This window comes from Oncorhynchus masou, chromosome 28 (genome assembly GCF_036934945.1).
Source record: "Oncorhynchus masou masou isolate Uvic2021 chromosome 28, UVic_Omas_1.1, whole genome shotgun sequence".
NCBI classification, from domain to species: Eukaryota; Metazoa; Chordata; class Actinopteri; order Salmoniformes; family Salmonidae; genus Oncorhynchus; species Oncorhynchus masou.
Window position 1 is genome coordinate 19,190,516 of NC_088239.1, and position 26,954 is coordinate 19,217,469.

At 44.6% G+C, this 26,954-nt stretch overlaps 1 protein-coding gene across 10 annotated transcripts in view; it reads right to left on the reverse strand.

The window, feature by feature from the left end:
- The window catches only part of LOC135517303 (receptor-type tyrosine-protein phosphatase mu-like), a 288,195-nt gene that overhangs the window by 223,386 nt on the left and 37,855 nt on the right, over nt 1-26,954 (reverse strand). For all 10 annotated transcript variants that reach the window (XM_064941482.1, XM_064941481.1, XM_064941484.1 and 7 more), the window contains exon 2: nt 4,735-4,857. In XM_064941482.1, coding sequence (XP_064797554.1) covers nt 4,735-4,857 — 123 coding nt within the window. The remainder of the gene's footprint in view (nt 1-4,734; nt 4,858-26,954) is intronic.

The window sequence follows — 26,954 nt, forward strand, 5'->3', positions numbered from 1 at the left end:
TCCGGGTGTGGAGTTCCCAGTCTGGCGTGGTTACACGTGGTCTGCGGTTGTGAGGCCAGTTGACTGGTCTCAGACCATCCCACAGGTGAAGAATCCGGGTGTGGAGTTCCCAGTCTGGGCTCACAACCGCAGACCACGTGTAAAAAATCAAATCGAATCAAATCAAATCAAATTTTATTTGTCACCATGTGTATGTGACAAATAAAATTTGATTTGATTTGATTTGATTTGATTTTTTACGCGTGGTCTGCGGTTGTGAGGCCAGTTGGACGTACTGCTAAATTATTATTATTATTATTATTATTTTTTATTTTTTTAAATCAGGCGACTTATGGTAGAGAAATTAACATTAATTTCTCAGGCAACAGCTCTGGTGGACATTCCTGCATTTCCGCATGTCAACTGCACAATCCCTCAAAACTTGAGACATCTGTGGCTTGAGCTGCACCTGTGTTATGATCAGCTTCTTGACCTGCAACACCTGTCAAGTGGACAGATTATCTAGGCAAAGGAGAAATTCTCACTCACAGGGATGTAAACAAATGTGGGCACAACATTTATTAGAAAGAAGCCGTTTGTGTGTACGGACAAATTCTATCATCTTTCACCTTACATGTTGCGTTTATATTGTTGTTCAGTATATATAGTAGGGAGTATTACCATGACTTTCAGAGTTACTGTACAAGGACCCACTGACATCGTCTGTGGATAGACCAGCTGTGTATGATGACAAAATTACATGATGAAATTTACCAGTTTGAATGCTCCACTGGAGTGTGTAAATCTAGTCATGTACCCTAGGTCAACCGCTAAAAAAGTAGTATGACACTTTCTATTTTAAAACACAATATTATTAACATTCATCTCAGAACCAAAAAGTTAACAGTACTTGAGCTGTGCGAGGAAAGAGAGTAAATTCACACAGTACTGAGGCAATTACCTTCTTTGTGCAAACTAGGAACGTTATCTGGGTTTCGAACGAGGGGAGGGAGAGAGCAAGAGTAGAGCGAAAGAAAGGAAAAAAAAAACATCACATCAACATCACATGTTCCCCGCTCCCACACCCTGAAGGAAGCAGTAGCTCAGTACAGTAAACCCAGATCTGATAGGCCAGCTTGGTCAGCAGTTACATGGGTCATTCACTTTTAACCTCCTTTCCACGGTGGCGCTCGCATTACACAAAGCTGGAATAACACGCTAGTCACAGCAGTAAGATAGGATTCTTTCATTAGAGCAGAACAGCACGGTCATCTGACTTAGCCCTACTGCACTCTCACAGGTTATTAACGTTTCCACAGAACAGACAACTTCACTGGGGTTTGGATACACCGGGAGTCTGTTTGCTGACAGTGAGATCTCTCTGCGTTCGACTGTTGATGGATGAGGCGAGTTCCCTCCGTCACGCTGCAAAGCGATACTTATCGGTGTAATGCATGATGGGACTGTTACGGAAGGGATGTGTGAACGTCTGTTTTGCCGACTCACGGTTTGCCTCTCACCCAGACAAAGACCCTATTATTCACCAGCTTGTTTCCCTAGATATGGGGGGCTGTACCTGAATATGGGGCCATCTTTTACATCATCTAATCATCTAATAAGGCACGTCGGCAAATGTAGAGGTGGTTTGTCCATTAGCGAAGCCCCTTTGCTCCCCTTTGGTCTTAAATGTATTTATTTTTTTATAGGGCTGGTACTCTTTGTGGACACCAAGGAACATTTGTTTCGATTTTACAGACATGATTACAACGTGACCATCAGAAGGTTAAATGAGGAGAAAACTTAACAGTATCTCGCCACTTCTGTTCTCCATCTGAAACAAACAGTAACGTTCTGCCGAAGATGAATTGCCAACAGTGACGTAATGGGTTCAGAATTGCGTTATCTACACGGGAGACAAAGTCGGACACTTTCCAGCGCTACTTGACCACATTACAACCTTGTATTGAAGAGCTCTGAGTCAATTCCATCTCCATCCTTTTGGTAATGGAGGAAGTCCGAAGTCGAGCATTGGGATTTAACACGCCATTAGTGCTGGTTGGATCTCAGAGAGATGCAGCAGGATAGATAAACCCTAAAAGCAACAAAGTGGGACTGTTCAAAGGCTGGACTGGTGGCTGGTGGGTTTACACCTGTTATGGCAGTAGATGGGGAATGATTTCAAGCCTCAGAAAGACAGATACAAGACTGGGAGACCGTGAGGTCCAGTCAGCGAGTTCTGAGACTGACTGACGGCCAGCCTCATCCAAGGAACCGTGCTGTGTTGATGGGTTTGAGCTTTTATTGGGCACTCTTCAAACACCTCAAAGCCATAGGTCAGGATGATTGAGATACTAACATGGCATGTATAACCTCTGTTCTATTGTGTCCAGTCAGTGTGTCCCTCTGACATGTGATAAGACACCCTAGGGTGTAGCTACACCCACTTACATCCCTCCCCCTACACCTCAGCAGGTGGCTATGGTGGGCCATCAGGGTCAGAGGTCATTCAGACCTAGGTTTCATGTCAGGCCAGTGGCCATTGTGTCATCTTGCCCTCAAGTGCCTTTCCCCAGACCTCGCCGTGCTTGGCACACTTCCTCAAAACAGGGGTCATAAGACTTCTTATGGCTCTTAATTAGCACTCTAACTCCCAGAGCAGAGAACACAGCCACCCTCCTGTCCTCTCCTGGATGGAAGGCAGACATGATAGAAATAGAATTGCTTCTATGAGTAACACATAACGCAATGTGGCCTGGTGGAAACATTTGGATATAGAACTTAGCTGTAAGACGAGAGAAGGAATATATAGTCCTACTATTACGACAGGCCACTCCTTAATCATACACGGATATGTAATACTGACTGGCCCAACTGATGTAACCTGTTATAAATAGAGAGATATATATAAATATCAACAGTTGTCAGTTGCACTCAAATTAGCTTTGAGCATTTACTGTACCAAAAAACATTCACACGTTCGCATGTCATCGCCCTAACTGGCCGCTGACAACGCAGCGTGAGGGGTGAGTAAAACATTTTTTTTAAAGGTAGACGCTTGATTTATTGCTCTCCGCAGCACCTATATACTCCGGTGTATAAATCACGGCAAAGGATATTGAGAGAAGGCAATAACGGGGGGGCAGCTGCAATCAGAGAGAAGTAGCTTCACATCCCAATAGGGATGCTCCTTAGAGAAAACAATATGATGCTAATGCGGCCTCTGGACCGCCACAACCAGAGTTCCGTCGCGGGCATCAATTAAAAAAGGTCCTGGAGCCGGGGCCTGACTGTGTATGTCACAGCCCTCTGCCGAGCAACGCTTTAAACTTCCTTCCCATTGTAGCCACATAAATCACCCTTCCAATGGCAAAGTAAACACCTCCCCGTCTTCCCTGGCTATGTCAGGTCATTTCTCAAACAGAGAGGGCATTGGACGATGGACGTGGAGTAGGTGGGAAAGCGATGAAATTAGCAAATGTCCAGGTAATTCATTCTAGCCTGGCTGTCAGTTGGCAAGCTGGATGAGAGCAGAGACAGTGAGAGCGAAGAGATGCGGCTTTCATGCGAATTGGGCCTCTGATTTATCAGATTAAAGAGGGAAAACAGGGGTCCATTTGTCCAAAGGCGTCACCTTTGTTATCGAGTGACTGAATGTCCTCCTCTTCATCCTCAGTCAATTATCAAAGGGTGCTAGTCGATTCCCTTTGTGGCAATTACTCTTCCGTTTGAAATTGAGGAAGCGATCAATGCTGTGCCAGGGGAGCTCATTGTACAGCAAATGAAAGAGGCATTGAACATTTCTTAAATGTTTTTCAATGTCATTGTGGAGAATCAATTTATGTGAAATAATTGAAGAGCATCTGACAAGCGGTCCTTGTTTTTTAAAACAGAAATGGCAACTAAAACATAATATGAAAGAGCATTTTAATTCTATTCTATCTATGAAATAGGCTCTGACAATAGCCCTACAAACATTAAATTGTTGGCGTTTCAAGCCACAGCTACCAAGGGACAAACTGCACAACAAAAACTGTGTTCATGAAATTCATCAGATTAAAAAGGAAGCCGTTTGTTAACCCCGTATATTAAAAATATATATAAATAATTAGCCCGGACATCATTAATCTCTAGTGTAGCTAAATCTTCCTCTGGCAACTATTGGGCTAGATTTTAATCAATAACCAGCACTAACCGGCCTACAGAGGCAGTGTAAACACATCATTCCTTCATGAATACCATAGATGAATCCACACTGGCTGTGCCGTCGGAGACTATAGACTGTTTCATCCTGTGCTCATTCTATCCACAGAAACCTCTGCTCACACAGAAGAGCCACTGTCTTGTAGACCTCATTAGAAAGGTCAAAGCGGGTGCCATCACTAAGCTATTTCTCAACGTTGGCACAACATTTCACTGCGACTATTGCTGCCCCATCGGAGTGAGGTGATGAGTTGCGGGCCCAACAAAGGGAGAGTAATGACATTGAATACAGCCTAATGCTGAGCAGAGCGTAAATCTGCCACGTTTCCTTTAAGAGAGTAAACATTCAAAAGGAACCACCTTATCTGTAGAAGAGATCACGGTCATACCCAGTGGGGAGATTCTCTCTTTGGGAGACGTTCCCTTGATAATACAATAAGAGAAAATGCTTAGTGCTGAGTGAGTGGGTCATTGGGTTGAATGGGTTCTCTGTTTTTCAGGGGCTTTCTGTTTGGGTGGGGAGGGGGAGGGGCGAGAAAGAGGAAGAAGACTGACCCGTGGGCATCCAGGGGTTGGGCGACGGCCTCTCCATGGTGTTAGCCTGCTCCCATTCAAAGTCATCGTCCTTACCCTGACTGTAGCCGCATGCCGTGTAGGGCACCTCAAAGTCACAGTCACCTGAGGAATACAACAAAATAGGATTTAGAACCCGTGCTGGAGTAACACAACACATTCAATAAGACATACTGTGTAGTTCCTGTAAGAGTGGGACAGAGGGAGAGAAATAGAAACAATGACACTGGCAGAAAGAGAGAAAATACAAGGAAGCAAATTACAGAATAGAACTCCTGTAGCTTTGTCTGCAGTAATACATACACTATACATCTAAACATATGTGGACACCCCTTCAAATTAGCGGATTCGACTATTTCAGACATTGTCATTAGAATGGTCTTACTGAAGAGCTCAGTGACTTTCAACGTGGCACTGTCATAAGATGCCACCTTTCCAACAAGTCAGTTCATCAAATTTCTGCCTTGCTCGAGCTTCCCCGGTCAAATGTAAGTGCTGTTATTGTGAAGTGGAAATGTCTAGGAGCAACAACGGCTCAGCCGTGAAGTGGTAGGCCACAGAAGCTCACAGAACTGGACTGCCGAGTGCTGAAGTGCGGAGCGTGTAAAAATAGTCCTCGGTTTCAACACTCACTACAGAGATCCAAAATGCCTTTGGAAGCAACGTCAGCACAATAACTTAAAATTGGGAGCTTCATGAAATGGGTTTTCATGGTCGAGCAGCCACACACAAGCCTAAGATCGCCAAGCGTCGGCTGTAGTGGTGTAAAGCGCCCTGCCATAGAACTCTCCAGCAGTGGAAACGCGTTCTCTAGAGTGATGAATCCCGCTTCACCATCTGGCAGTCTGGTGGACTAATCTGGGTTTGGCGGATGCCAGGAGAACGCTACCTGCCCGAATGCATAGTGCCAAGTTTGGTGGAGGAGGAATAATGGTCTGGGGCTGTTTTTCATGGTTCGGCCTAGGCCCCTTAGTTCCAGTGAAGGGACATTTTAACACTAGAACATACAATGACATTCTAGAAGATTCTGTGCTTCCAACTTTGTGGCAACAGTTTGGGCAAGGACCTTTCCTGTTTCAGCATGACAATGCCCCTGCATAGAGCCCTGACCTCAACCCCATCAAACAACTTTGAGATGAATTGGAATGCCGACTGCGAGCCAGGCCTAATCGCCTAACAGTGCCCGACCTCACTAATGCTCTTGTAGCTGAATGGAAGCAAGTCCCCGCAGCAATGTTCCAACATCTAGACCTCCCGAGTGGCGCAGTGGTCTATCGCAGTGTTAGCTGTGCCACTAGAGATTCTGGGTTAGAGTCCAGGCTCTGTCGCAGCCGGCCGCGCAATTGCCGCACAATTGGCCCAGCGTCGTCCAGGTTAAAGAAGGGTTTGGCCAGCAGGGATGTCCCTGTCCCATCGCGCACTAGGGACTCCTGTTGTGGGCCGGGTACAGTGCACACTGACACGGTCGCCAGGTGTACGGCGTTTCCTCCCACACATTGGTGCGGCTGGCTTCCGGGTTAAGTGAGCATTGTGTCAAGAAGCAGTGTGGCTTGCCAGGGTCGTGTTTCGGAGGACGCACGGCTCTCGACCTTCGCCTCTCCCGAGTCCGGGAGTTGCAGCGATAGGACAAGACTAACTATCAATTTGGATATCACGAAATTGAGGAGAAAAAAGGGTAATAATTACATTTTATTTGTATTTTTTATCTAGCGGAAAGCCTTCCAAGAAGAGTGGAGGCTGTTATAGCAGCAAAGGGGGGACCAACTCCATATTAAATGGTCAAGATTTTGGAATGAGAGTTCGACGAGCAGGTGTCCACATACTCTTGGCTATCTAGTGTTGTACAGTAGCATAGGCTTTCCAATGTCATCACAGCCACTACAGGTCATGCTACCATCGGAACTCTACCACTATGAGGCTGTCAAAAAGCTCACCACACCCACACAAACACCTTACAGTAACAGGCAAACCCGACATTATGACAACCACAGACAGAGGAACACCACCACTTCAGCTTCTACCACAACTTGACAACCGTCCTGAGAACACTGAGATTTTCCTGTCACAACTGCTTCTAACTGACATCTGTATACCTGCCAGTGGCCATGGAGGGAAGCCGGCTTTGACTGGATTCAACTTCCACTTACATGAATATAACAGGTCAGGTAGAATATAAAGACGCTGCCATGTGCAATGTCCTCTGTGTATAAACAAGTTCTGAGGTGATTGAACAAAGGCCTGCCTTTGTAATAAATAAATAAAAAGTATGGCTGAGAGTGTCGCTCACACATTGTTCAGAACCCAGTGTGACATTCGGTGAATTGAGAGGATTTGCTATTTTTTTTTTTTAAATCAACCATATATATCGTGGAAGGAGGAAATAAAACAAGGCAAAAGCTCAGTATTGCCTTATTCACAGAGGAAGTGAGTAAATCCCCGCCTTTCCATGTGCTTACCCTTAAGCAGTGTTTCTTTGGATGTACGGGTGTGATTCAATTCCTTGAAAAGACGGCAGATAAATATATTTTAGCGACACCATGGGCTTTGACGTCTTGTCAAGGTTTAGATGTAATGACTCTGAGATGCATGTAATTTAAGCGCGTGTTGTGTACTGTGCGGGGGAAAAAACGGATCGCCTACCAGCCAGCAACAACACCGACAAAAAAACATTTTTCTGAGCTGCTTTGCTCTGATTTTGACAGAAGCGTGTATTATCTCTGCATTCTGATGCCATTTCATTTCTACATGAAAAACTAGTCATTTGGGCTTTCAGAGACAGAATGAAGTGATAAGCTTGTCGTCTTTGGTGCTGAGAGAAACTTATTGTCATGTCTACTGTACACAACATATCCTAGAGCAGAGATTCAAAGGGTAACAGAGACTATCAAAAAGAGTGGAAACTATAGGGGGAGGGGGGGGGGGTTCCAACAGGATCATAAGCCTAAATTTAAACACGGTCAACAATTCGGTGCCTTGTAGCACACTGCAACTAGACTACTAGGTCAACGACCAACCAGGCAATGCTAATCAGTTAGTGTACCATGTCACACCTACATGTTGGTAATATGAAATGACAACACTGAGAACATTCAACTGATACATTACAGGGACCATGGCACACAAAACACAGATCGGTAGTCAGGAAGAGAGACGTTTAGGCCTATTCTACTGTTTACACTGCTGCATCTGCAGCGCACACACACAAAAACACACACATACACAGCTCCATATCAAAGGGAGAGAAAAGAAATAGCCAGTGAATGTGAGGTTGTGTTCTCTATTGAAATAACTGGAAGCAGCGTGGTGCTAGTGGAGTCAGCGAGCGGGGAGAGTGACTTGCAGGCGATAGCTCTTTCATTCATCGCCACTGGTGGCTCGCCACTGTGTTCTTACCCCACGATGGTAGAATCAATTTACTTGGACCCGCGTCGAGCCATTAAATCCACACGCACAGAATGCAGAGAGAGATGGAAACATTCAGCAACAAAGATATTTAGCCCATTCTATTCACCCCTCTGAAAAAAAGCTGCTCTTCCCTTCTCCATGGGGAAACTGGATAGTGCTATTTTAAAAATGACTCAGCGGTGAGGAGCAACAGTTTTTAAAATCTCGGTCCTCCTGTTATCGGCAGATGCAGACGGCTGGTCGCAGGGCCTTTTCCCCGGAACACGCTGTTTCGGGGTTAAGATTACAACGCTGTGATTATATTTTGACGAGAGGGAAAAACACACATTTACTATTTGGCGGTGTGGGCAGTTCGCCGGTTTAATAATGACCCGCTGATAATGAGGCGGACTGAGATACTACAAACTGAAAGGCAATGTTCTCGTTGCTGCTTAAGTTTGATATCCTACCTGTGGCAGGGTAGTCTCTGATTGATCTATGAGAATTTTAAGGGTCATTTGGCGCTACTGTGTTTTTAAACCTTTTCTATTCAATGCTGTCTGCTATTGATACTGGTCATGTAATGTAATTCAATAGGGCCATGCCCTCTGGTCACTCTTCTGGCAACAACTCAGGTCTGCTCTAATGTAAGAGGGATGGTACTGGATGTGTCCAAGGCCCTGCTTTGAATGGGCTGGACAAAGACCAGACATCCCTGGTGGATTGTTCTTGGGTTCCTGCAATTTGCTTTGACACCATGACCTTAAAATTATGTCAAGAGGCATACCATGTATTATTTGAAGGCGACCAATTAATTGTGTCACACGCACCAAACAGGTGTAGTAGACCTTACCACGAAATGCTTACTTTCAAGCCCTTAACCAACAATGCAGTTCAAGAAAATATTTGCTAAATGAACTAAAGTTTTAAAAAATTATAAAAACAATAAGATTATATAACAATGACGAGGCTAAATACTGGGGTTATCGGTACCGAGTCAATGTGCGGGGGTACAGGACAGTTGAGGTAATTTGTACTTGTAGGTAGGGGTGAAGTGAGTATGCATAGATAATAAACAGCAAGGAGCAGCAGTGTAAAAACAAAGGGAAGGTGTCAATAGTCCAGGTGGCCATTTGATTAGTTGTTCAGAAGTCTTATGGCTTGGGGGTAGAAGCTGTTAAGGAGCCTTTTGGACATAGACTTGCCGCTCCGGTACCACTTGCCGTGCGGTAGCAGACAGAACAGTCTATGACTTGGGTGACTGGAATCTGACAATTTTTGAGGTCTCCCTCTGACACCGCCTAGAATATAGGTCCTGGATGGCATGAACCTTGGCCCCAATGATGTATTGGGCCATACACACTACCCTTTGTAGCGCTTTACGGTCGGATGCTGAGCAGTTACCATACCAGGCGGTGATGCAACCGGTCAGGATGCTCTCGATGGTGCAGCTTTTGAACTATTTGGGGATCTGGGGACACATGCAAAATCTTTTCAGTCTCCTGAGGAGGAAAAGGAGTTGTCTTCACGACTGTCTTCGTGTGTTTTCACAATGATAGTTTGTGGGTGATGTGGAAATCAAGGAACTTGAAACTCTCGGACTGCTCCACTACAGCCTCGTCGATGTAATGGGGGTGTGTTAAGCCCTCCTTTTCCTGTAGTCCACAATCATCTCCTTTGTCTTGCTCACATTGAGGGAGAGGTGACCTCCCACCACACTGCCAGGGCCCTGACCTCCCACCACACTGCCAGGGCCCTGACCTCCCACCACACTGCCAGGTCACTGAACTCCCAATAGGTTGTCCCGTTGGTGATCAGGCCTTCCACTATTGTCGTCAGCAAACTTAATGATGGTGTTGGAGTCGTGCTTGGCCACGCAGTCGTAGGTGAACAGAGAGTACAGGAGGGGACTAAGCGTGCACCCGAGGGGCCCCTATGTTGAGGATCAGTGTGGCAGATGTGTTGTTGTCCACCCTTACCACCTGGGGCGACCCATCAGGAAGTCCAGGATCCAGTTGCAGAGGGAGGTGTTTAGTCCCAGACTGTTGGTCTTGGCATTGTACTGCGAATAGCAATTTAACTCAACTTCACTCCATCACCTCCCATTTTGTTTGGTGTAGCAAGACACAGATGACAACACAACAATAGATCTTTAGAACACAGCGTCTTCAGAAAGTATTCACACACCTCAACTTTTTTCACATTTTGTTGCGTTACGAGGTGGAATTCAAGTCAAAACTGTAACTAGGCCATTCGGGAACATTCAATGTCTAGGTAAGCTCCTCGTGTATATTTGGCCTTGTGTTTTAGCTTATTGTCCTGCTGAAAGGTGAATGTGTCTCCCAATGTCTGTTGGAAAGCAGACTGAACAAGGTCTTTCTCTAGGATTTTGTTTAGCTCTATTCTGTTTATTTTTATCTGACAAAACTGCCTCGTCCTTGCAGATGACAAGCATGACATGATGCAGCCACCACTATGCTTGAAAATATGAAGAATGTTACTCCGTGATGTGTTGGTTTTGCCCCAAACATAAAACTTTCTATTCAGGACAAAAAGTTAATTGCTTTGCCACGTTTTGCAGTTTTGCAGTTTTACTATAGTGCCTTGTTGCAAACAGGATGCATGTTTTGACATTTTTAATCTGAACCGGCTTCCTTCTTTTCACTCTTGTCAATTAGGTTAGTATTGTGGCGAAACTACAATGCTGTTGATACATCCTCGGCTTTCTCGTATCACAGCCATTAAACGCTGTAAATGTTTTTAAGTCACCATTTGTATAGTGGTGAAATCCCTAAATGGTTTCCTTCCTCTCTGGCAACTGAGTTAGGAAGGATGCCTGTATCTTTGTAGTGACTGTATAGCAACACCATCCATAGTGTAATTAATAACTTCACCATTCTGAAAAGGATATTCAAATGTCTTCTTTTTTTATTTTCAATCTGCCAATAGGTGCCCTGCTTAGAGAGGCATTGGAAAACCTCCCTGGTCTTTGATGTTGAATCTGTGTTTGAAATTCACTTATAATTGTAGGTGTTGAGTACAGAGCTAGTCATTCAAAAATCATTTCAAACACAATTATTGCACACAGATAGAGTCTATGCAACTTATGTGACTTGCTAAGCAAATGTTTACTCCTGAACGTTTAAGTTTGCCATAGCAAAGGGGTTATATTAGGACACAAGACATTTCAGCTTTTAATTTTTAATTCATTTATATATAAAAAATCCACTTTGACATTATGGGGATTGTATGTATGTCAGTGACACATTTTAATTTAAACCATTTTAAATTCAGTCTGTAACACAACAAAACTGGAAAAGGTCAAATTGTGTGAATACTTCCTGAAGGCACTGTATGTATGCGTACACACATGCACACAGAAGGCAGAGGGATGCACAGACAACCCCTCTGCTCTCCCCTTCAGTGGCTCTCTTGTAGGCTTGGGCAGTATACCATATACGGGGGTATTTGCAAATAGCCATGGGATGATTTTTCAATACCGGTTACAATACAGACAGAGTGGCCCAACGTTGTCTGGGTTAGGGGAAGGTGTGGCTGGAGGGGTATTTACTTGGGTCATCCCGCTCTAGTGACTCCTTGTGGTGGGTCGGTCGCCTGCAGGCCGAATTCGGTCGTCCATTGAACAGTGTTTCCTCCGACATATTGGTGCAGCTGGCTTCCGGAATAGGGGGGCGGGTGTCAATTAAGAAGCGCGGTTTGGCGGGTCATGTTTCGGAGGACACATGACTCGACAATCGCCTCTCCCGAGCCAGTTGGGGAGTTTCAGAGTTGAGACAAGATCGTAATTCGATTGAATTTGGGGAGAAAAAGCGAGTCAAAAAATAAAAAGAATAATACAAATGTTAAATAACAATCTTAAATTTGCACTGTGTCTCTCGTTCACATTCACTTGGAAATGTCTAAACTCACCAAAAATTACATTCGCTAGCTCCTACCTACAGTGGGGCAAAAAAGTATTTAGTCAGCCACCAATTGTGCAAGTTCTCCCACTTAAAAAGATGAGAGGCCTGTAATTTTCATCATAGGTACACTTCAACTATGACAGACAAAATGAGAAGAAAAATCCAGAAAATCACATTGTAGGATTTTTAATGAATTTATTTGCAAATTATGATGGAAAATAAGTATTTGGTCAATAACAAAAAATGATCTCAATACTTTGTTATATACCCTTTGTTGGCAATGACCGAGGTCAAACATTTTCTGTAAGTCTTCACAAGGTTTTCACACACTGTTGCTGGTATTTTGGCCCATTCCTCCATGCAGATCTCCTCAAGAGCAGTGATGTTTTGGGGCTGTTGCTGGGCAACACGGACTTTCAACTCCCTCCAAAGATTTTCTATGGGGTTGAGATCTGGAGACTGGCTAAGTCACTCCAGGACCTTGAAATGCTTCTTACAAAGCCACCCCTTCGTTGCCCGGGCGGTGTGTTTGGGATCATTGTCATGCTGAAAGACCCAGCCATGTTTCATCTTCAATGCCCTTGCTGATGGAAGGAGGTTTTCACTCAAAATCTCACGATACATGGCCCCATTCATTTTTTCCTTTACACGTATCAGTCGTCCTGGTCCCTTTGCAGAAAAACAGCCCCAAAGCATGATGTTTCCACCCCCATGCTTCACAGTAGGTATGGTGTTCTTTGGATGCAACTCAGCATTCTTTGTCCTCCAAACACGACGAGATGAGTTTTTACCAAAGAGTTATATTTTGGTTTCATCTGACCATATGACATTCTCCCAATCTTCTTCTGGATCATCCAAATGCTCTCTAGCAAACTTCAGACGGGCCTGGACATGTACTGGCTTAAGCAGGGGGACACGTCTGGCACCCCAGGATTTGAGTCCCTGGCGGGGTAGTGTGTTACTGTTGGTAGGCTTTGTTACTTTGGTCCCAGCTCGCTGCAGGTCATTCACTAGGTCCCCCCGTGTGGTTCTGGGATTTTTGCTCACCATTCTTGTGATCATTTTGACCCCACGGGGTGAGATCTTGCGTGGAGCCCCAGATCGAGGGAGATTATCAGTGGTCTTGTATGTCTATCCATTTCCTAATAATTGCTCCCACAGTTGATTTCTTCAAACCAAGCTCCTTACCTATTGCAGATTCAGTCTTCCCAGGCTGGTGCAGGTCACAATTTTGTTTCTGGTGTCCTTTGACAGCTCTTTGGTCTTGGCCATAGTGGAGTTTGAAGTGTGACTGTTTGAGGTTGTGGACAGGTGTCTTTTATAGTGATAATAAGTTCAAACAGGTGCCATTAATACTGGTAGCAAGTGGAGGACAGAAGAGCCTCTTAAAGAAGAAGTTAGACGTCTGTGAGAGCCAGAAATCTTGCTTGTTTGTAGGTGACCAAATACTTATTTTCCACCATCATTTGCAAATAAATTCATAAAAAATCCTACAATGTGATTTTCTGGGACTTTTCTCATTTTGTCTGTCATAGTTGAAGTGTACCTATGATGAAAATTACAGGCCTCTCATCTTTCTAAGTGGGGAACTTGCACAATTGGTGGCTGACGAAATAATTTTTTGCCCCACTGTATATATGTATAACTTTATGAGCTATATTGCCAGTCTTTGCAAGTTGTTTATTTTCATTTGCACTTGATGGCATATTTAGCTAGCCGCCTCCATTCGCTATTATTTGTGCAAGGTATATTAGCACTGGGCTTTTTAGCATTTTTTTGTGGCACCCTTTGTGTACTAAACCGGTAATACCATAAATCCCAGGATGAGAGAAGGACGGTATGACTATATGAACATCTGGATCCCGCCCAACCCTACTCTCCAGAGCCAGTCTAGCAAACAGTAAATGTAAACAGTGTGGACAGCCAGTTGAATTGATCCCTCTGCAAATGAGTGAGCAATACTTTAGCGAGACGTTGGGGTGTACATGAAAGGGTCTGACGGGGCCTCAAAGGACCCAATCTCCCTCCATCCTCCTCGATCAATAATGCTTCTTCCCGGTCATCTTCTCTGCCTTTCAAGAAAAAAATAAAACAAGCAAACAGACCAAAGCTACACTAAAGCTGGTACAAGATTTATGTGGTAAATATTTCAGATTTCTATGTGAGAGGCGCTCCACTGGCCTTTATAGTCTGATATGTTGTGCATTTTTAAAACTCCATCAGTCTTTTCATGGCTTTGAGCCACCGGCCACAATCAATAATCCTCCTCCTCATGATGGAACCCATTCCTCCCCAAAGTTTTTCCTTAAAAAGGCTTTTATTGTTGGACCCGGTACCAATACAGTAGTTATTCTTGAACAGAGGATATGTGGTTCACTTTGTTATTTTTTATAATTCTGGAAAGTTTGTGCATTTGTGTCTGACTAAAACTGCCACTTTTGTTGCCTGATGAATCTGACACACCAACAGTATTCAGAAAAACTGCCTAAACAAGCAAACTATAAATGTGATGTCCATCACCACAAAAAAAAGGATAAGGAGTCATACCCATAAGCCTACCTGCTTGTGTCCTGATAAATTCAACAATGCGAGCCCTGAGCAGATGTGGTTCGTACCCATCCTCTATCCTAGCAGCGTCTGTTAGACCAGTAACAGCTTCCTATATAACAGGTAATTCCACACAGAGATGGTAGAAATAATCCCATCCTCCTACCCCATCCCAGCTGGGCAATTACATGGCCTCCAACACCCAGTCCTCTCTGGTGAGGGAAACCCCCGAGTGTGCATTTGGGCTCGGCGGTCCCTTGTGGCCTGTTCCTGGCTTTATGAGCATCTAGTCTTCCCCTCAGCCCCCAGAGGACACCAAGCACAAAAGCAATCTCAGGTAATTTAAAACCTGATGCCTGCTATCTCTCCACTCTCTCTCCCCGGCTGTGCCACCGATACAGCCTGAGCCCTGAGAATCCCGCTGCTAAACCCGTTTGGGACTGATGGGCCCATTGCGGCCTTATTTTTTTTGTTGCTTTTGTTTATCTGAGGGAGCTAGCCAGGTGTCGAGGGCCCTTCTTAGCTCTGTCAGAATGGGCTGTCTGAAGAGAATGCCGCGTAGTTTGGGAGGCCTTTAGAAAGGCTTTTAAAATGCGGTCAATTTACATGTCATCATCAGTTGCAGAATAATTTTCTCTCGCTTTCTCCCAATGTCATCTCTCCTTCTAGAGGAAAACCAATAAGGAGGCAGGCAGATTTCCCTGATTAACGTCTTCCATTGGGGAGGAGAGATGCTGGTCAGGCCGTGTATTGCTCCAGATCCAGATAGCAGCCTGGTCCCAGAAATAAAAAAAGAGAGAGTCGGGGGGAATTAGATGCATCAATCTCTGCATCGATGCGTTTATGACTCCTGAGCAACCGCGATAAACTGTCTCTTGCGCATCGCCGCAGCAACTCAGCCTAACACAAAGTTATAACTCTCTGGGAAGACTAGACAAAAACAAGACAAGAGCTGTGCTTCTCACCACACGTTCCCTTAACACCTTGCAATTATGTGCTCTGGTGTATGGAATCAGTGTGTTACAAACAGTATACGGGCCCCTGGGGCACTGAATTGCAATGGGCCCTGTGGTACAGCCAGGTTGTGAGCTAAGGTCCAAAATATTTGCAGCGGCTCTGTTCAAAGAGAGGAAATCACAGATCAACAACAGGGGCATGTCACATGCTGCAATCTACAGTACCTTCATCAGCAGAGAGAGCTAAAACAGCCAGACCGGTATGCCCTCACAGTTTCGGGCCTCAACTCAAGTACAACAGACCGCCTCCAGGTCAGAGAGATTAGGATAATCCCAAAATAATTTGGGAGAACAACAAGGGTGCGGGATCCCAGGGGGATAAAGGAATGGCTCCGAGTCTCATTCCACTGGCCATACAGGCAGGGGTGTAAAGTACTTAAATAAAAAATACTTTAAAGTACTACTTAGTAAAGTACAGATACAAAAAAAATATTTGACAACTTTTACATTTACTTCACTACATTCCTAAAGAAAATGTACATTTACCCTGTCACCCATTTACCCTGTCACCTAGCAAGACATTTACTTTTACTCAAGTATGAAAACTGGATACTTTTCCCACCACTGCATACAGGACACTACAAGGTAAAATCCGTCGTTCTGCCCTTGAGCAAGGAAGTTAAACCACTGTTCCCAGGACGCTGAAGACGTGGATGTCGATTAAGGCAGCCCCCGGCACCTCTGATTCAGAAGGGTTGGGTTAAACACGGAAGACACATTTCAGTTGAAGGTGTTCAGTTGTACAATTGACTAGGTATCCCCCTTTCCCTTTCCTATCATGTCCATCTCAGTAGATGAAGACCATTCGCTTCCTTACAGTTTGAGGGGAAAAGTTTGTCAGCTGCATCAACCCCTCTTTAAATGTGTTTAATTAGAGAACATTGTAATAGGTGTGTATTTCTGAAGTTATGGCACTCAGTCACTTCCAATGTCATCAACTGACTGGATATTTTGAAATGTTCTAGTTAATGACACCATCTGACATGGTTCACTTTGTGGCTGTTCTAATGGAGTACGAGCTAACAGCTTTTAAGAGTTTAGTTCCATGCGGAACCAGTTTCACTGGACATTTTTTTTTTTTAATCAGAAAATTGTATCATGTTTTTACTCTTGAACTGTAGAGACTGGGAACTGCCCATTGCTGTTCCACTACACTGCAGTTGTGGAATTTCTAAATATATTCCACCATAAATTTCCGCAACATCAGCCAGCCATTTTCTGCAAACCTTGGGAGACTACCTCTCAGACCATAGAATCGTTGAAACGTTGACGGGAGCGTTTGGCTTTTCATGACTTCATTATTTCTCTCTCAATAAGGGTGAGAATCTAAAATGCATTAGGCTGAGAGGTGACCTGCGGTTTAAACGCAGGCCCATTGACCCGAACAGCAGAAGTAATTAATCATATTATGCTCATATCGAGCTTCTCGCAAACTCTGGCAGCCCATCGCCAACCATTCACTTTATGCACCAGGAGGCCACTCGCTCGATACTACAACCCCCCCCTTCTACCCCACCTCCCAGCTGGGAGATACACTTGATCAGCCGCGCGGACATCCTACTAATGGAAACTTAGCAGCGGTGTACACGACCCAGCAGAGATGGGACAGAGTCCGAGGAACGGGGAGAAGAAGAATCCCATTTCTCCACAGGTGGATAGGAGACATTGCAAATAGCAGTCTGGTTTTAGCAGCCTCAGCACGCCGTCAATGGCTTTACCCTCTTCCAATACCTTTTTTGGCCATCCCCAGCCAACGTCCATCCATCCACAGGGAGGGAGAAAACCAATTTAGCAGGCTCCATCTTACCATCATTTCAGCAGTCCCCTGTGATTACCTGGGTCCTCTCGGATCAAAGTGGCCATATAATTCATTAGCCGGGTTCAAAGGGGCTAAATCACTTGTCGCTACTTTCCTCCAAGGCCATGGGGCAAAACCCAGAAATGTGGAAATCTAGATGGGCCATGTACCCCGGGAGGGCCAAAAGAGTACTGGCTTAAATACAATGAACCAATCAACGTAGGACTAGCAATAGAGGAAGCTAAGTGCTTGACATATAGACTGTACCATTTGCTGCAACACGCGTAGAAGCGGTCATGGAAACAGATTCAAGAGGGGGTGAAACCAGGCATCCCTGTTGTTACAGAGCAACTTCCTCTTCGTCTCAACGAAGCGATTAAACACAGCGGCCATGTGATAGCAGAAGGATGAAGGGAGACGTGAATAGCGTAGCGCCAGGTAAGGGGGATGTGAAATCAGATGGAACGGCCTCCTGAGCGGGCCGCTAAGGAGATGTGAGGGATGGCAGGCAGTCTCCGTCCTCTCACTGCCACCAAATGATGATGGATGAGACGTCCGAGCGATGGGGAGATTCACCACTACAAGATAGGCCGCTTCCTTGTTCACCGTCTTCCAAGCTCTGTCATAAACTAACTCACTTCCACGCCATAATTATACTACATCCGTCTGTCTTTACGGCCACAACGGCGCTCAACTACGACGAGTCTAAACTCGTAAGCCTCACTGAGACAACGATGATTGTAGACAGTGAGACGAGGGAGGTGGTATTGCGAGTATGTACTGTAGCACTGTGACAGAGTAACTAATTTTGTCACATAACACAGCTGTGCACTGGTGGCCAAGCGTACTGACAGTGAATGATTGAGCTATGCAGTGAAACATATTCTAAGCATGTTGTAAATTGGGGGAGCGTGGCGTGGAGGTGCTGTATACCATGTGAGGGCAAGCAGCTGTGATCAGGCTTTGAACGGACAAGGGATAATATATCCAAGGTCCCGTTGCACTAAACGTTCAGATGACATAAATTAATTGAGACTGATCATTCATGCAAGCATGCATGCTAGTAGACAATCACCATGATCCTGCTTTTACATTTCGCACTGTGCTGCAAAACTGTGCGTTCAACATCTGTTTAAGGAATCGACCCTACACCTCCTGCCAATAGATGCGACACACCCAGTAACTTTTTTGTGAGCTGACAAAAATAAGGGATGCCAGTCAGTCGCTTCCCTTACATTGGGGGTAATTAGAGCTTGTGGTTTAAATGTGGCTTGTGATTTTACTACTGTGGTGGTACAGCAGGGAGAGGGGAGGGTGGCTACTAGCCTACATTTATAGCCTGGCCTGTGGAACCTCAGAGAGTGAATGAAAACCCTCTGGAGCCTCCGTTTGAGCCATAAAAACCATGCCAAGAGCCAAATGTGATCTTTTGCACACACTGCACTATTCCATGCAAGTGGGTGAACGACAACAAGAGTGATCGACGTAGATATTTTGACAATACAGTTTGTCTGTGTAGGTGATGAACAGCTGAAGGAGGTTCAGGGAAGCTAGACCTTACATCTGTTTAACTGAATAAGGGAGAAAGCGTGATACTTTTCAAAGTTCCAGTATGACACAGGACCTCCACCCTCTGTATTTCAGGGTACTAGACAGAGAATTCCAAGTCTTTACTAGTTATGTAGGAGAGTCAGAATGTTTGGTCTCCGCATAGCAACTCGTAGGTCAAACGGGGACCACTTGGATGCAGCCCAGTTAGATAGGGCTCAAACGCCTTACTTGGTGCGTGTTGGCGAGGCCCTGCGTAGCTCTGCAGATAGAAATACACAGACGGGGCAGGCTCCATAGAGCTGTTTTTATGCTCGGCTACTGGCATAAAAAGAGAGCGTAGGAAACAAGAGAAAAATATACAATTCTATCAAACACAGACTTGTGATGTGAAAGTATCTCTTGAAAGGGTGGGTGGGTCTGACTCACATGGAAAAGGAGACTAATTATCAGATTTTTTTATTTTAATGAAAACAAATCAATCCTGTTCCTAGCCATGGCTCATTCATCCCAGACTTCCTGCAGATAAAAAAAAGTGGACTTTCTCTCTCAGCTCCCCCCTCACATTCTGCCAAACCAACGCAAGTGGTGCCAGTTCAACGACCTCTGGAAATTGACAGATTCCTCAGCACAAGAGTGCAGTGTGCTAAACTTGAGTTCTCTACTTACTGAACTCCTCAGTATTTGTACGGAGACTCGAAGGGGAGAGAAGCACAAATCCCACATGGTTCTCTTTATTCGACGTCACCCGACAGAAAAGGAATGCACAGCAAACAACATCTCTGCCTTCCTGACAGATGCACTGTACAGAACGCTCAGATGCATATTTTCAAGATGACAAGGGGATTTGATCATTCTGTGCAAATGAAAGCCAAAGAGGAAATTAGATATGCGTTTTGTCTCTATTTGGGCCCAAACATGTTTCCCAATTATACTGTCCGGTGGCAAGTAGCCTTGCGGTTAAGAGTGTTGGGGAAGTAACCGAAAGGTTGGTCAAATCTGCCGTTCTGCCCTTGAACAACTGCAAGAACAACATATGTCGATTAAGGCGTTGGGTTAAAATGCACTAGACCATTTCCCATTTCCCTTTGCATTGTTTTCCGTGGGTTGCTATGGTTTCAGGACTTTCTCTCCAAAGGATTGAACGACTTTGTAATAGTATGTCAAATAAGATATTTTCAGGATTTTTTTTTTACTTTAAAAAGTATACTAAACAAAAAACATTTGTTGCAAAGTTGAACAAAACCATACAACTCTAAGCACAAGGACAAGTTTTACAATTTCCACTGAATATTTTACAAGAAGAACTGAGGGAGATTTTATCATAAATCTTTAACCAAACATTGCATCTGCACAGTTTTTCCAGTAAATGTACTTTTTGGGGGGTGCAAATTGATAAATGTAGTCATTGAGCATAGAGTTGTAAGGTTAGTGTGGTAAATGTTTTTTCTTTTAGCATACATTTTAAAAGGGAAAGATCTGAGTCTCAGTGTAATTCTATTACTGTGGAATTGCACTTCACCAAACCGTGGGGGTCAAAGCAATTAGGTTCCTGTGGCAACTCCATTCACTTGGAGCATTAAAGTTATTTTTCTATTAAAGAACATTTCTTAAGATACGATCTCATTCTGACCATTCCTTAACCCATATCCTTCAAATAAAATAACTCTGGCTTTTTCAAAGAAAGACCTATAATTTACATTCTAAGCATTTTCAAAAGGGACATATGTAGGCTACAAAAATCTATAAAAAAAATAAAACCATTCATGTCAAAGCTACAGGGTAGAGTTTTGAATTGGATACATATTGGCACAATACAGGTTTCATTATTGATTTGATTCAGCTGCTACAAAGCAAAATATATTTCCACAAATTAATCATTCTAGTGGAGCGCACAGAGTCAACTTGCCTTTTGTCCACGATTTTACTAAAAAGGTACTGCAGGCTGCGTTTATAGACCCAGCCGAGGCCTCTAATAAAAACCCAACAACAAAAGGGGAAAACAGCAAATCAGCAGCAGACCCACGACTACAAAACCGCAGGCTTAACAAGACCTTGGCAGATGCATCCACTGCACAGTTGTGTTCCAGATGCTTTGTCTGTTGCACTTATCCGAGGTCCGGGGCCCTTTCTCACTCTCGCTCCCTCTCGTTGTTTCTCGGCCACAAACGGGGCACAAAAAAATAAAATTCAAATAATTTTTGTTTTTAAATCGACACGTACCACCAATGCTGCCCTGCTTCCCCATAGCTCTGACAAGGAGAGACATGATGGATGTTTATTTTTGTCTCAACTGATTCACTACGCCACCACGGCTCAATATCGCAGAGGCTTGAAAGATGATTTATTCCTAGACCCGTTACCATTCGATTAGCCTGCGGGCGGCCAGACAGGGTCACACCGTTCTGAATGAAAGGAGAGCCTCTCCGTGTGATGTAGATGGAGGGGTGGGGGGGGGGGGTTGGGACAGCACCTCACTGACTCCGCTCTTCAGCTTCCTGTTTTACAGAAAACTCAGCAGCAGACCCCCGCCAGCTCCGGCAGGCCAAACGAGGCTTTTTTAGTCAACAACCTAGTATCAAGCAAACCAGAGAGAGAGAGCGAGGGCCTCTCACTGAAGCCACATTAAGACATGGCTCCATCTGCCTCGCCGCAGGTTCCAGAGGCCTAATTTGTCCAAACCTGGAGGTTATCGTGCCAACAATTACTCCCAGGAATATGCCTCTCCAGAAGGGAAGAATTGTGTTTGATCTTCCAATCAGGGACGTAAACAACATTAAAAAGGGCTTTGTTGTTGGGTTTGGAGAGAAAACATTTTATGTAAGAGACTGAGAATACTTCAAGGTTGAGTACATATGGAGACCTGCTGTTGAGCCAGATAGTACTTTGGGCCAATTTTACTACTGTCATAACATCCTGCAAATGGAAAAAACCTGGGTTCAGTTTGACACAGCACATTTTCTCTTTGAACACTGAAAAAAGACAGGAATGTACTCAACATTTTCTTAGGAGGCCTCTGAGATTTCACTGGGGGTCTTTCACACAGTCAGATTTAGAAAGTAAAAATAAAAATAAAATGACAAAAAAAAAATCGGTCAATACTAAGACGAGCCCAGGGAACCCTCCATGTAGTGAGACCAATAGTATAAGAGAGGCATGATATGAATGGCCAGAGGCATTTTGGCCATACCACACACAAACACTAACCTCCATTTTCTACCAATGTTTTCACAAGGCAACCTTCAAAGGACTAATTCATATTCACCAAGTTAAAAATAGAAGGGATAAGATCAAGAGATACTTTTAGTTGGATGCATGGACAGCTGTGGTCAGAGAGTGTCGGAGGTGAAATATTTCTGGGGTTCTAGTCAGATCGGAGCACCACGGCCAAAACAGCTCCTCTTGGTCAGGGTCCATGAGGCTTGGCTGGGCCTGTCCTCTGTGTGTAGAGATCTGCACGCAGTCCTGGCCCTGTAGCTGCCTTCCAAACATGGACTCCATTAAAGCACTGGCAGATCGCCTGGGTGTGGTCAGGCTTTTTCTCGCCCTCCCTTCCCCTCTCCATTCACATGAATGAGCAGGAAAGCAATGCACACAAAAAGGAAAAAGCCACCCATACATACAGTACATAAACCGTTTCTGGGGTTTAGCGACATCAGCTGTAGCAGTAAATAGTGGAAATCCCTCATATCCGTCATAATCCTAGCTGTGTGTTGAATTGGCAATATCTGTCACCTAGGCAGCTCGCTCTGCAGCTTGAGGAATCTGTCAAACCTGAGCTCGAGTCATCGGTGGCATTAATTAATTGCCATATAGGAAGTTTGGAAGAAAAACAGTGGGGGGGGGTCCATATGCTGCACATCCACATAGCACAGATGACATAATGCAAACAGAACAGCGCATCTGCTCGCCAATTTACACCTCAAGACTCATTTAGCGTGTAAAGCTGTTGCTAGGAGTGCTGTGTTCTGCTCGAAGACAATTTAAATAGGAATTGCTTGTTATCTGGGAGATGGCTAACTCCTTCAGAGTCGACCCATTTTCCTCTGATGAGACCGAGTGATGTGCTAACAAACCGTCCTTTATTCTTAAAAGACAACGGTGAGTAGCAGTCCAGCTTTACCCACTTCTGCATGTTAATAGATTCTCCCTGCGCTCAATCAGAGAGCTAAAGCTCAGGGCAACATCTTGCCTATCCAGGGGGATTATATAGACGGATTTATGAAGGGAAAAGCAGCTTTTGGTAGAAATATCATTATGGCTTCGAGAGTCGTCTTGTAAATTGATAGATTGGTGAAGTTAAATGTCAGTCAGGCCGAGACAGTCGTAGCGTTTTTTATCCCGATGAAAATACCAACACAACTCATTCTAGTGAGTAATCCTTTTTAGAAGAGTCATGTTGGTCTTACATATAGTATATTTTACACAGATTGGTTTAATGTACACCGCATTGTTTTCATACCGGTCTCATACACAGATTCATCTTCATTAAACCATTACAAAGCGCCAAATAGAATGTGCAAGGCTTTGACAGTGTTTATTATCATCATCATCATCGCACCTGCTATTAATGGGACTTGTATAATACTGAATTTACGGTAATACAGGTTTATGATATGAATAAAGTAATAGGAGCAATTTTGTGGCTTTGAAAGATGGTTTCATCAAATCAAATGTTATTAGTCATATGCACCGAAAACAACAGGTAATAGCATTGCAGTGAAATGCTTACTTACGAGCCCCTAACCAACAACACAGTTTTTTTTAAATACAGATGAGAATAAGAAATAAGAAACAAGTAATTAAAGAGCAGCAGTAAAATAACAATAGCGAGACTATATACAGTGGGGTACCAGTACAGAGTCAATGTGCGGGGGCACCGGTTAGTTGAGGTAATATGTACATGTAGGTAGAGTTAGGCCTCTCGGACCTAGACTTGGCGCTACTGCACCGCTTGCTATGCGGTAGCAGAGAGAACAGTCTATGACTAGGGTGGTTGGAGTCTGACAATTTTTAGGGCCTTCCTCTGACACCGCCTGGTATCGAGGTCCTAGATGGCAGGAAGCTCGGCCCAGTGATGTACTGGGCCGTTCGACTTTCGACTTTTGGTCGGAGGCCGTCCAGTTGCCATACCAGGCAGTGATGCTCTCGATGGTGCAGCTGTAGAACCTTTTGAGGATCTAAGGACCCATGCCAAATCTTTTCAGTCTCCTGAGGGGAATAGTTATTGTCGTGCCTCTTCACAACTGTCTTGGTGTGCTTGGACCATGTTAGTTTGTTGGTGATGTGGACACCAAGGAACTTGAAGCTCTCAACCTGCTCCACTGCAGCCCCGTCAATGAAAATGGGGGTCTGCTCGGTCCTGTTTTTTCTGTAGTCCACAATCATCTTAGTCTATATGGGGAATAACTAATGTATTCTGTAGGGTTGCAGTTTAACACTTGTGTGGGGGGGTCAGGGTTACAAGTAGGGGAGCACAGCAGGGACTAGGTCACGCACAGTTTATGTCTGCTATCCGAGCCATGAGGGAAGGACGCCAGAACATTCCGGAGTCACTCTACAAGGCACACACACACAGTAACTATAAACATTTACACAAAACTTAACACGGGCTAATGTTGCATTGTGACCATGTATTTGGGATACAGCTGTAAGGTCAGTAGGTTGAGTAACTTGAAGAACGATCAGTTTTGACTCTGCTGTGCTGCTTCACAATTTAAAGAGTAGGCCTGTTTTCTACATCAAGATATGCATTAACATAACATTCTTCTCTTTGTTCATAACCAGAGACTGTGAATAACCATTTTAATACCCATCAAATAATCTAACATTAGCATAAGCTATGCAATCATGTATATGTGCAGAGGGCCAGAGGCCCATTAAAACAGTCTCCCACTGTCTCAGAGCAGTCTCTTCAATCAGCCTTTCTTTGTTCTTCCAATCTCTCTGAAGTCACTCCAGCTGTTACACACACACACACACACACACACACACACACACACACACACACACACACACACACACACACACACACACACACACGGTGCCCTTCCGTGCCCTAACCCCAGGCAAGAGTCCTAAAGCCAGTCTACAGTTGGTCCGACGTACACTGTCCAACCCCAACAGACACCCCAGTCCCCCTTCCTGAATGTCCCGGCTCCAATTGTAGCCTACTTCCCAGTGACGGCCTGGGGATTCCTGAGGGTTATCCAGCCCTGTGGGAGTTTGGCCCCTACAAATGCTGGCCCCATAAATCGTGCCGGGTGGGGGCCCCTGGCGGGAGGCTGCCTTTGGGCTTTTGGCAATGGCATGCCTGGGTGATTACTGGAAGGGCTGGGGGGAGACGCTGCACAGCAGGCTGTCTGTCTGGGTGGGAAGCATCACTTTCCCTCCATTTCCCCGGTCCCCTGGCCAAACTAATGACAGCTTCTGCCATATTGTCTCAACACTCGTCAATTAACAGCTAGCTCATAAACCAAAGTCACCATTCAAACCTGGGTGTTAAATGGGATTCGACGGTTGCGATTTCAATTAGTTTAGATTGTTCCCGAAGGAAATTCCTCCCTCAGTGATCATAATAACTTAGATTTAGTATGTGAGGGTAAAAGCTAATAAACCAAGCTCTCTGCAATGTTTTTTTATTTATTTATTTTTATTTCACCTTTATTTAACCAGGTAGGCTAGTTGAGAACAAGTTCTCATTTGCAACTGCGACCTGGCCAAGATAAAGCATAGCAGTGGGACAAACAACAGAGTTACATATGGAATAAACAAACATACAGTCAATAACACAATATACACAGTATACATACAATGTGTGCAAATGAGGTAAGATAAGGGAGGTAAGGCAATAAATAGGCCATAGTGGCGAAATAATTACAATTAAAAACTGGAGTGATATGTGCAAAAGATGGATGTGCAAGTAGAGATACTGGGGTGCAAAGGAGCAGAAAAATAAATAACAGTATGGGGATGAGGTAGTTGGATGGGCTATTTACATATGTGTACAGGTGCAGTGATCTGTGAGCTGCTCTGACAGCTGGTGCTTAAAGTTAGTGAGGGAGATATGGGTCTCCAACTTCAGTGATTTTCGCAATTCGCTCCAGTCATTGGCAGCAGAGAACTGGAAGGAAAGGCGTCCAAATGCTGCTATGATGACCAGTGAGCTGAGATAAGGTGGAGCTTTACCTAGCAAAGACTTATAGATGACCTGGAGCCAGTGGGTTTGGCGACGAATATGAAGTGAGGGCCAGCCAACTAGAGCATACAGGTCGCAGTGGTGGGTAGTATATGGGGCTTTGGTGACAAAACGGATGGCACTGTGATAGACTGCATCCAATTTGCTGAGTAGAGTTTGAGGCTATTTTATAAATGACATAGCCGAAGTCAAGGATCGGCAGGATAGTCCGTTTTACAAGGGTATGTTTGGCAGCATGAGTGAAGCATGCTTTGTTGTGAAATAGGAAGCCAATTCTAGATTTCATTTTACAGTCTAACCAGACACCTAGGTATTTGTAGTTGTCCACATATTCTAAGTCAGAACATTCCAGAGTAGTGATGCTGGACAGGTGGGCAGGTGCAGGCAGCGATCGGTTGAAGAGCATGCATTTTGTTTTACTTGCATTTAAGAACAGTTGGAGGCCACGGAAGGAGGGTTGTATGGCATTGAAGCTTGTCTGGAGGTTGGTTAGCACATTGTCCAAAGAAGGGCCAGAAGTATACAGAATGGTGTCATCTGCATAGAGGTGGATCTGAGATTCACCAGCAGCAAGAGCGACATCATTGATGTGTACAGAGAAGAGAGTCCGCCCGAGAATTGAACCCCGTGGCACCCCCATAGAGACTACCAGAGGTCCGGACAACAGGCCCTCCGATTTGACAAACTGAACTCTATCAGAGAAGCAGTTGGTGAACCAGGCGAGGCAGTCATTTGAGAAACCAAGGCTGTTGAGTCTGCCGATAAGAATGTGGTGATTGACCTTGGCC